Genomic DNA, 12,047 nt, shown 5'->3' on the forward strand with positions numbered 1-12,047 from the left:
TGATCTTAGATTTAGAATTCAAGAATGGGACAGGTGCCACAGTGACATATACTAACATGTTTATCTGACCCCCAAAATGACATCACACTCCTGACAGTTGACGTGAGGTGTGTCTGACTATGGTCTGGCTCTATGGTTGTGTGGCAGGCACCCTGCATCAAATGAATGAGCTAAATCTGTGGTTTTGAGGGAAACGTTTTAAAGCTCACGGTAAGATAAAAGCATTTTATCAAAAGTTACTATACTGACACAGGTTGTGTGTGTTTCAGCGAAAAATATTTCCATTTTCTTACCCCCTTCTATTACAAGGTATAGGTGAGTGAGAGGAAAGAGCTTCGTGAGGCAAGAATTGCAAGCCCTGGGAAAGCTTCTCTGGCTACATTTACGTTTCCCAGAGACCAAAACACCTAGGACTCCAAAGGAGGCTAACAAGATCTTTCACAAGTTAAAGTTTTTAAAATTTTTGTTTTTAGTAACACTGAAGAAGTCCTAATTGAGTTGTCAACTTATGGATCATAAAAAAATATTTTTGATAATATATGTTATCTGAATTTTGGTACAGTTGGGAAAGGGTCAAAGAACTGAATGATATTGCTAGATGTTAAAACAACAACAACAAAAAAACCCACCAAACTCCTACTCCCATCTGCCTATTAATATGAGCAAATTTTCTTAATTCTTGAATCTATTAAAAAATAACAATCATTACTGAAAATCCTGTCACACTCTAGCAATAAGGGACATTCTCAGATATCTAAACCCAACTGAAAAAATCCATTTTATGAATACCATTTTACCTTTTATGTTAATATTTTCATAAATTTTGCAATGCTTGTTATTTTGATCACTCATATATTAATACTTGTAAGAATAACTTGATGCAGAGAAACTTTTATTCTTAAAATCTTATGGTCATAGGATATATGCTGTCAAATTTTTATTTTTGTATGTATTTTTGTGATAGCAAAGTATGATAGAATAATCAGTAAAAGACCTTCAAAGATAAAAAAAAGTTAAGGATAATATTCCGTAAGAAATACAGAATGGAAATATGAGTTAAAGGAGCAAATGGACCTATAAACTTTTCAACTCTTAAAGAAGAGCTTACTCTTGCATTCAAATTTCCATAGTCTTTGGTTCCACTGGACATTTTTAAAAGAGTGATATAACATTTTCACTTTAAAAGTTCAGTTTTTATAAATACATCAGAACTTTTCATCTCTGATAATAATCCAATACTAATATTCTAGGACTCCAGGATATTTAGCAAACACAGGGTTGGCACCAGCAAAGCCATGAGCACAAATGCCTCCTCCACTTTTGTGCCTACATACCTCACTTGCCTCATCCTGGTGCTGGCCCTGGTTCCAAAAGTCATTAAGTGTGAACACCCATGACCTAACCTCTGGGTGAGTCCCACCGAAAAATCCTAAAGGGGATGGGAGAGAAGAGGACGAAAAAAACAGGGGAAGCACAGGACAATGGGATTATGAGATTCGAGCCCTTCAACAAAAGGACAATGGGAGTAAGTAAGAAAGGTTTCAAACCTCTAGCCAGTATCAGTATTTATTAATTCTGAGCTGGGAATCTGTTTTGTAAAAGATTTAGAATTAAATATCAGTCATGTAAAGTATTCATTTCATGTAGTATAATCCAACATTTGGTAACACAATCCTGTCAAAAACAGATTGGAAGAAAAAAGGAAGGATGTCATTAGTTTTGCAAATATAAGTCTCCATATTCTTTTTAGAAAGAAGCAGAGCAAAATGTGTCCATATGTGGAAGTGGAGGATGGGGTCAAAGCAAGTCTGGCTGGGGAAGGCGCTGCAGGGCACGGCAGTCCAGGACGGCAAATGTCTGGAGAAGATACTTTGACTTTCCTTCCTGATTAAGACAAATTATACCTAGACCATACCTGACAGATAAGCATCTCTCATGAGTTCATAAAAAGCCAGGTATTTTGTTGTTTTAAAGATTTTTATTTTTATGTGATCTCTACACCCAAAGTGGGGCTCGAACTCACAACCCAAGATATCAAGAGTTGCATGCTCCACTGACTGAGCCGGCCAGGGGCCCCAAAACCATGGCCTGTAATAACGACACTATACCATAAAACTATATCATCATAAGAGGAATTCTTTTTTTAAAAAGCTGGGACTGGACCCCAGTTCAGTGCAGATGCTCTCTACTCTTATTTGGTATGCTCCTCAACTTGACAGAGACATCATGAAAAGCTATGGTTTGATACCAAATATCCTCCGCTACTTTTAAGACTTATTATTATAAAATTGAGAAACTGGGAATGTGAAGCTCTGGGGAAGACTTGGCTGAAAGAAACGTAGTACATGGCTTTTGTAACCGAGATTTACCCACAGAGAAAGGAACTCCAGTGTATGGATTAAGTGTAACAGAATCACAGAAATGCAATGCAGGATTTTTAAAAAAATGCCTTCGCTTTGAACTTCAGTGCAAAAAGCTATGGATATTACATTTTTTAAGTTTTGGACTATTTTCTTTTGGAAGGTGGAAGGAGGCCAATGTTGGAGGAGTCAATACCAAAAATTACTTTTAAAAATTTATTCTAGCAATGATACTTGCATTTCTCTCTCAAGATACATTGTACTTTAAATCTCTATTGTTGGCCAACACTTAAACCTTTTGATTGTTTCTATTGCCTATGAGAGGGGGATCCTATGACAGTGCCTGAAGAACAGTGCTTCCAAACACTAATTTCCTTTCAATCCACATTAATAAATGTTCCTCTAAGAATGGTTATCTTAAAAACTCAATAGAGAATCTTTATTTACAAATAGTTCTGCACCTAAAAAATAAAAGTAAAACCATTCTTCTAGAGAAACAGAGTATCTTTCAAAGTGTGACAGGTAGGATCCAACAGAACATTGTGTCCTGTCTCTTAAAAGAATGGTTATTCTCCATCTAGACAGAATGCTTGCTTTAGATATAAACTAGACAACCGCTGGTCACTAGCCTGAACAAATTCATGACCTCACCACTCAATCTGACACTTGTGAGAAAGGAGATGGTAGCAGACAGACTCGAGCTAGACAAATACAGAAAACTTATTTTCCATGATGTCCAAAAAGACTCAACCACATCTGATGTTTGCATATAAATGCTGCTGACCCAATAGTCTTTGACAGATGTGGTACCGATTCTACAGGGAGAGTTTCATTCCTTAGAGACTGTGTAATCAATACGGTGAGTTGGAATCAGCATTAATTTAACAGAATGGGAAATATCATTTGTTATAATGATGAATATTCCTTTGTAAAACTGGTTTTAATTTTAAACACAGACATATATGCCTATTTGCATATAAATCATAATGGTAAATATGTTTACTAAGGGTTTGAGAAATACTTGACACTGTAGAATACAAATACTAATTTTCTGTCTGGAAAATTTCAGATCCAAAAACAGTAATATGTATAATTAACATCTTACTTGAGAATATATACATTTGGTTTGTCCTGATGAATCTTAATATAATCAAAATAGGATTAGAAGCAGGTGCTCTGATTCTCAAATGGGATTAACTGCTGCTAATAATATTGAGCATTATGCTAAACCAGGGACTTCCTAGACACTTTACATAAGTTATGTTATTTATCTCTCAATACACCTATTAGGTACAAATTAGTCTCCTAACTTTACACAGGAGGAAACCCTATCCAGGGTGGCAAGGTAGCTTCCCTGGAATCTCAAAGACAGGAAGCAGCAAGGCTGGGATAAATCCCATTATCTGGCTATAGAGCTTAGCTGAATTACTCTCCACATGGTAGAATCAGAAAATACTTGTTTAAAATGAATGTTTCTGGGATTAGCTTCTTGGAAGTCACACTTGGAAAGTCTCAGATGAGAAAACCCCATGCAGAGAACAGGGACATTAGGAAAATGCCAAAGTGGGCACATCACAAGTTGCAAGGATTTCAAGCACAGAATGAAAAGAAAGTGACTATACTTCTTGGTGCAGGGAAAGTTCTTGGAGGACTCCCAGGATGCACATTAAACTGCAAAATTACAAAAGGTAATGTCGAGGCAGATTCTTTAGCAGCTTAGGACTCACGTGTTTTAAAATTTTCATCATTCTAGTTGGTCAAAGGTCGTGCTGGAAGAATTAAGATAACTTTACTCAGAATTCTAGCCTAACTGATGTCAGGGTGGTGCTGGGGACTACTGTTTTAAAGAGAACCTAAGGATTTATGGAATGGTAAATTTTGCCATTTGCTGCCTCCCCGCAAATCAAATCTACCTGCACAGCTAAGGAGTGACACATTCTAAGTATCTAATACATCACACTTAAAACTCAAAGTACAAAACAACTAGCTCATACAAAGAAGTGCACATGAAATTACTACCTTCCACACTTTGGTGAATCTGTGCTTTCTGAGAGAATTTCTGGGTAATTTTACAGGGAAATGCAAATGTGGTATGACAGCAAGAAAAGAGCATTTTCTTATCCGGTTTTTTTTTTAGAGTGAAAAGTCACATTAAAGTCCTATTAAAATGGCATAAAGAGTGGTTCAAATTCTGTCAGGCAGACCTGAGACTTTTCCCAATTTCTGATTCTCACAAGTTTCCATAAACTTTGTTGTACATCACGCATACGCCAAAGTGAAGATTCCCTTCCAAAGAATATACAGGGAAACGTGTATCTGCTTAATGTTGTATTATAAAAATGAGAGTTAATTTACCATTCCAATACATTTTCTCAGGATGCTCCAGATGCTGAAGTCATTTCTGGAAAACATAGGGGAAGGCAAGCTTGTTCTGAAGGAAGAAAAGAAAAACAAACGGTTAATTTTAATGCCATTGGCACTAGGAAAGAAAAGCTATCACCATGAATATGACCACCACAGGCATATGGGTATAGACACCACAAAAACGTTCTCGGTTGTGGACAGACAGGGTCCGTCTGGGGTCGAACCCCTGCTCACTGCTGTGCTGGTCGTTGACAAGTGTCACAGCAGGTGCCCTGGCACTATGTCTTCGGTGTTATTCTGATCCTACCGGCCCGAAGTCCTCCCCATTGGTGTCCAGCTGTCTGCACCTCCTCAGAGGTCTGGGGTCCTTCCGTGTGCTGGCGCACCGAAGGTAACTCTGTCATTGGGCTCACGACACACCTATCCTTATCTTGATCCTTCATATATTATTTCACTCTAGCTGCTAAATAATGTAAACAAAATGCCATCACAGGGCCTCTTGTAAGGTTTTTAAGAAACTAAATGGAAAAATGCAAACGAACTACAAAGCCAGAGCAAAATTTAAGCCCGGCATTATACACTAGTACTTCCCCAAAGACACACACATTGAACAATATTTGGCATCTACAGAAGGAGCATTTTCAAAGCCTCTGCAGGGGTTTGGAGGCAGCCAGGAGGATGGTGGATGTCCGCGGCAAAGGCTCTGTGGCCTGGATAGGCAGCCCATCAGGGGCTCAGGCATCCTGAAGCCAGGCCTGGCTGGCCAGAAGCCAACCCCACTTGCACAAATCACAATCACAGCACTACCAGGGGGACCAGTGAGAGGTGCCCGGACCAACTTTCTGAAATACTGTTAAGATAGGTTATGGCAAGGGATGTTGGCGTAGCAGTTGCCATTTAAAATATACCTATGCAACTAAAATACTAAAGAAAATAGTAAGCAAAATACTTATCTTCTAAAGAACTTTTACTCTATAAACTAATTAATTTGAATTATAGAAGTTAATATGGTTTTCAAATAAATAACATTTTTTAAATCCTCCATGGTAAATTCTTCTGATATTTTTCTTTTTTGGAAACACACACTGCTCATTTGGCAGATCTGTCATCTAACCAGTCTGCTGGATAAGTAGCCACAGATGGTATTTAAATCACATTCTCCACAATCCAGGACTATGAATCTCTGTGACATGAACAAGGGAACCGAGGGACAGACTCCCTGCCATTATCTACCATTTGCATGTACAATGCAGTTTTAGAGACGTGTACAGTTGACCCCCGAACAACATGTGTTTGAACTGCACCAGTCCACTCGTATGTGGGTTTTTTATAAATACAGCACAGTAAATATATTTTCTCTTATGATTTTCTAAATAACATTTTTAGCTCACTTTACTGTAAGATATTGTATAAAATACCTATGACACACAAAATACGTGTTAATTGATGGTTTATGTTATTGGTAAGGCTTCTAAGTCAACAGTAAGCTATTAGCAGTTAAGTTTTTGAGGGGTCAAAAATTACACATGGGTTTTCTACTCCCTGGGAGGTATACTGTTCAGGGGTCAACTATATTTTCTATCTTTTGTCTATGAAAAAGCCAGAAATAGAACAGATGCTAGAAGCTTGAGCCTGAAATAAGCTTTGTGAAGACGGAAAGAGGGGCTGTAATTCCTCCCAACCAATGCTTACACTGAGTGTACAGGTATGTATTACTATTTGGATTAAAGGCAAGAAGAACAAGAAATATTCTGGAAGCAAGAAGATAAAAGACATCCAAGGTTTTTTGTGTTTTTTTTTTTTTTTTTAATTTTCAATTTAGAAATCATTACAGGATTCCCAGCCAAGAATCCCACCTGGAAATATTCCACATTCATTTTTATCCACGTATCTCATGATGTTTTATGAAACTGTAGTAGTTACTCATTCATCTGGAGGCTGGATTATCTGCAACATTATCTATTCTAGAACACAACCAGAAAGCAGAGGTAAAAGGGATTGTGAAGGGTAATGGGCCATCACAGAGCCCAGGTATTTCTTGTGGAAGACACGCAGAAACGAACTCCTTCAGATCACACCGTGTGCAATAAGCTGATCAAAAGCAGCAAGAGAAACACTGGCCTTCAGGACCAGTATACAATGTGGAAGCTGTAGCACAGTACAAGACCTCAGGGTTGTTGACTGTAATCTGAGTCAACAGCACGACAAGGCTGCCAAAAAGGCAGGTGCAATCTCAGATTGCCAAAAGGAGAACAGCAGCTAGAACATTTCTAAGGACAACTCTGCAATGATCAGACCAGAGCCAGGATTCAGCTCCATGTGCCACTTTTAAAAGGAGCCTCGACACCTCCACTCAGGAAGAATTATCAGAGGCTAGGCAAAGGTGTCCAGAAAACATTTATAAGCAATGGATGCAGGCAATGTGCATTCCAGAAGAAACAAAAGAAACTGGAGGCCTGGGGAACAGTAGGCATGACAGAGGTCTTGGGGTATTAGAGGACAGGGCCAGGAGTAATAGCACCCCCACACCCCCTCCCACCCAACAAGAGCATTCCCTACGCACCTTTGCCTGCTTCGGTATTCTTCGCAGTGCTGATCAACACATAACGTACTACTGCAGGCTCCTGAGTAATAGCTACATCCCCCAGGATGGTTTGCAAGTCCCCCAAGAACTCATGTTTCATTTGCTTATCCCTGTTGCCTAGGACAGTGCCTAACACAAAGGAGGAGTTTAAGTAATTGTTGAATGAACTTTAGAATGTATAAGGCCTGTTAACGTGCATTAACTTTTTCATAAAGAATTTGGTTTAATCTGCGCTACTCAAGTGATTAAGACTAGAACCACTGGTAGAAGTTATAGGATGTTGATATAAAGGTCTTACAATTAATTCCAAAAATGATAAAGAAGACATTCTTATTAAGTGAAGGTTTCCAACAGAGGCTGAATCCCTCTCTGTCATGGCCCAGAATGGCACTTCTGCACTAGGGGGGGAAGCTGATCTAGGACAGCGAGGCTAGGGATGTCACTAAACATCCTCTAGGGAACAAGCTGGATCCCCACACAAAGAATTATCCAGCTCTAAATATTAGTGGTGCCAAAGTTGAGAAACCTCCCACAGAAATATGAAGTTTCATATACAAGTTTAAATTTTGCAGGGGCTACATTAAAAAAGGAAAGAGAACAAGATAAGTCCATTTTAATAATATATTTTATTTGGGAATGATGTCAGCATCATGGTGCTGTGAGTCATTCTTCTTCTCTCCCCTCTGATTTACAACTAACTGGACATACATACCCTGGTGGGGGGGAACCCCACAGCGCCGCTGCACAGCATAGCAGGGTGCCCAAGAAATCTACCATCTGTGTACCTAGAGCGGGTGGGCCAGGCAGGGGAGCTGGCAGCGGCGGGCCCGCAGTGAGCGGGCACCACCTTTCCGGCAGAGGAGGGGGTGGGATAAGGCAGCAAGTGGGGGTCGGCCTGGCAACAGGCACTGCAGCTGGAGGAACCACGCTCCCTGAGAAGAGACCCCCAGTGGCTGGAGGAAGGGAAGGAAAGAGAAGTAGGCAAAGAGACTGAAGGCAAGCATCTCCTGTTCTCTGCCACAAGAGGCTGGCCCACAAACCTCTGGAACCATTCCCACTTGAAGATCCCCCCACCTGGCCATGGGTATACCCAAAGCCGCAAGTGCTAAGTGCATACCTCCCTCCCACTTTACCACCACTCTGCTTTTTTTCACGCTCCCAACCTAGCAGAAAGGCAGCTCTGGTTATCAAAAATCAAAAAGTTGTGTTATAGCCCCATCTTCTGGAAAACAAAAGGAAAACCCCCACCGATCAGCCTGCTGAACTGTTAAGAATTGAAGTAAACAAAGCCTTCAAATGTGGAGGTGGCACTTCTCATCCAACACCATGAAAAATCACTGTAATGCAGTAACATAAAAAGATAATGACATTTCTCCAGCAATGGAACCCAAAGACATGGAATATTGCAATCTAATAGATAATTTAAAAGAGCAGTTACGATGAAATTCAATGAGCTGTAAGAAAACTCCGAATGGCAATATGGTAATGACAGGAATAAAATTAATGAATAGAAGTGCTTTATCAGAGAGACTGAAATTCTAAAAAAAGAAATAAATTCTGGTGCTGAAGAACTCAATAAATGAGATGAAAAATGTATTAGAATGTGCTGGAAACAGAGCAGATCATATGGAAGAGAGGATTGGCAAGCTTGAGGACAGAAATATAGAAATGATTCAGGTGGAAGAGATGGAAGATTTTAAAAAAGTGAAGACACCCTGAGAACTATCGGACTCCATCAGAAATGCCAACAAGAGAATAATGGGTATCTCAGAAGGAAAGAGAGAGAGAATGGAACAGAGAATGCATTTAAATAATAGCTGAGACCTTCCCAAACCTGGGGAAGCAACTGGATACATAAGTCCACAAAGCTAACAGAACACCCTACTCTCTCAAGGCAAAAAGACCTTCTCCGAGACACATTATATTAAAATTGTCAAAAGTCAATAATAGGGGTGCCTGGGTGGTTCAGTTGGTTAAGCATCTGCCTTTGGCTCAGGTCATGATCCCAAGGTCCTTGGATCAAGCCCTGCATCAGGCTCCCCACTCTACAGGGAGCCTGCTTCTCCCTCTCCCTCTGCATGCTCTCTCTCTCTTTCAAATCAATCAATCGATCTTTTCAAAAAGTCAATAAGAAAGAAGGAATTTTAAAGGCACCCAGGAAAAAATATACAGTAACCTACCAAGGTCCTCCAGTAGGCTATTAGCAGATTTCTCAGCAGAAACTCTACAGACCAGGAGAGAGAGGAATGACATATTGATACTTAAAGATAACAACTGCCAGCCAAGAACACTCTACCTGGCAAAGCTAACTTTTAGGTATGAAGGAGAAACCAAAGCTTTCCCTGAAACCAAAAGCTAAAAGAGTTCACCACCACTAGACCTGCCTTAACAGAAATGTTGGAGGGAACTCTTCAAGCGAAGAAACGAAAAGATGAAAGTACACAAAATTCAATCTGATTAACCAGGCAAGTAATAATACTGTAACTCTTTTTTTTAGAATACTGTATTAAACTCCTATTAGAGCATAAAGGAAAAGAGCATTGAAAGTAACTATAGCTACTACAACTTGGTAACAAAGTCACAGCATAAAAAGAGATAATTTGTAATAACAAAGGATAAAATCTTTGTAGGGGAATGAAGACAGAGTGCTATCAGCAGGAAAAGGACTACTTTATCTATCTATGAGATGTTTTATGTAAACCTCATGGTTACCACAAAGCAAAAATCTAGAGCAGAGACACAAAACATAAAAAAGGGAGAAACTGAGCAATCACCATGGAAAACCACAAACTTACAAAAAGGTAGAAATAGAAGGAAAAAGAAACAATGGAGAGATAAAATAACCAGAAGGCAAAGATAAAACGGCAGTAGTTAGTCCTTACATAACATAATCACCCTAAATGTAAATAGATTGAACTCACCAATCAAAAGGAAGAGTAACTGGGTGGATTAAGAAAAACAAGAGCCATGCACCTGGGTGGCTCACTTGGTTGAGTGTCAACTCTTGGTTTCTGCTCAGGTCATGATCTTGGGTCATGAGATCAAGCCCTACATCAGGCTCTGCACTCCACACTGGGCTGGGCGGGGGGAGGGGGGTGTCTAAGATTCTCTCTCTCGCCCCTCCCTGCAACCTCCCCACCCCCCGCTTATGCACGTGTTCTCTAAAATAAATAAGTAAATCGTCAAACACACACACACAAGAGCCAACTATGTGCTGCCTAATAGGAGCTCTAAAGACACATATAGGCTCAGCATGAAAGAATGGATGATGATACTGCAAGCCAAAAAAGAAAAAAAAAGTTTGTAACCATACCTGTATCAGGCAATATAGATTTCAAGCCAAAAAGGGTACTAAGAGACAAAGAAGGTCATATAATGATAAAGGGGGGGGGGGGGTCAATATATCAAGAAGATATGACAATCATAAATATATAGTCTGAACACCTGGGCACTGATCATCTATTAAGCAACTGATAATAGATCCTAAGCGGGGGAGCCTGGGTGGCTCAGCTGGTTAAGCATCTGCCTTCACCTCAGGTCATGATCCCAGGGTCCTGGGACTGAGCCCCGAGTCGGGCTTCCTGCTGGGAATGGAAAGGGCTTCTCCCTCTCGCTCTGCCCCTCCCCGTGTTTGAGCATGCTCGCTCTTTCTCTCTCTCTCTCTCTCTCTCTCGCATAAATAAGATCTTAAAAAAAATAGATCTTAAGGAAGGAATTAAGAAAATACAGTAACCACAGAGGAAGTCAGTATCCAGTATCAGCAATGGGTAGATTATCCAAAGAACAATGAAATCACACTGCACCTTAGGATAGATGGACTTAATAGACATATACAGAATATTCTAACAGTAGCAGAATACACATTCTTCTCAAGTGCACATGGAACATTTTCCAGGACAGATCATATGATAGGTCACAAATCTTAGCAAACTCGAGAAGACTGAAGTCACACCAACTATCTTCTCTGATCACAATGCATGAAATTAGTAATCAATAAGAGGAAGTGAGTAGATATTCAAATATGTGGAAACTAAACACTGTTCTAAACAACCAATGGGTCAAAAAAGAAACCAAAAGGGAAATAAAAAATTATCTCGAAACTAATGCAAATGAAAACACAATATATCAAGAATTGTGGGATGCAACAAAGTAGGTCTGAGAGGAAAATTAAGAGCAATAAATGCATTATGTTAAGAAATTAGATCTCAAATAAACAACCTAACTTTACACCTCAAGGAACTAGAAAAAGAACAAATTATGCCCAAAATAGAAGGAAGGAAATAATGAGGATCAAACTATAAATAAATAAAATAGCAGAAAAACAATAGAAAGGATAAACGAAACTAAGATCTAGTTCTTTGAAATTATAAACAAGATTGACAAAACTTTAGCTAGACTAAGGGAAAAAAAACCCTCAAAATTAGAAATGAAAAAAACATTACAACTGATACTATAGAATACATAAAATCACAAAAGACTACTATGAACAATTATATGCCAACAAATTATATAACCTAGAATAGATTTCCAGAACACATAATCTATCAAGACTGTGGATGAAAAAGAAATACAAAATCTGAACAGACCAATTAAGGAGGAAAGAAATTGAACCAGTAATTAAAAATAAACAAACAAAAAAACTCCCAACACAGAAAACTCCAGGACCAGACAGTTTCACTGAAGAATCTACCAAACATTTAAAGGAAAATTAGCACCAACCCTCCTCAAACTCTTAGGAA

At 39.2% G+C, this 12,047-nt stretch overlaps 1 protein-coding gene across 11 annotated transcripts in view; it reads right to left on the reverse strand.

The window, feature by feature from the left end:
- Positions 1-12,047, reverse strand: part of OSBPL1A (oxysterol binding protein like 1A) — a 223,603-nt gene that overhangs the window by 25,091 nt on the left and 186,465 nt on the right. For all 11 annotated transcript variants that reach the window (XM_027576566.2, XM_027576564.2, XM_027576565.2 and 8 more), the window contains one exon: positions 4,716-4,791. In XM_027576566.2, the coding sequence (XP_027432367.1) occupies positions 4,716-4,791 (76 nt within the window). The remainder of the gene's footprint in view (positions 1-4,715; positions 4,792-12,047) is intronic.

This window comes from Zalophus californianus, chromosome 14 (assembly GCF_009762305.2).
Source record: "Zalophus californianus isolate mZalCal1 chromosome 14, mZalCal1.pri.v2, whole genome shotgun sequence".
In the NCBI taxonomy this organism is placed as follows: Eukaryota; Metazoa; Chordata; class Mammalia; order Carnivora; family Otariidae; genus Zalophus; species Zalophus californianus.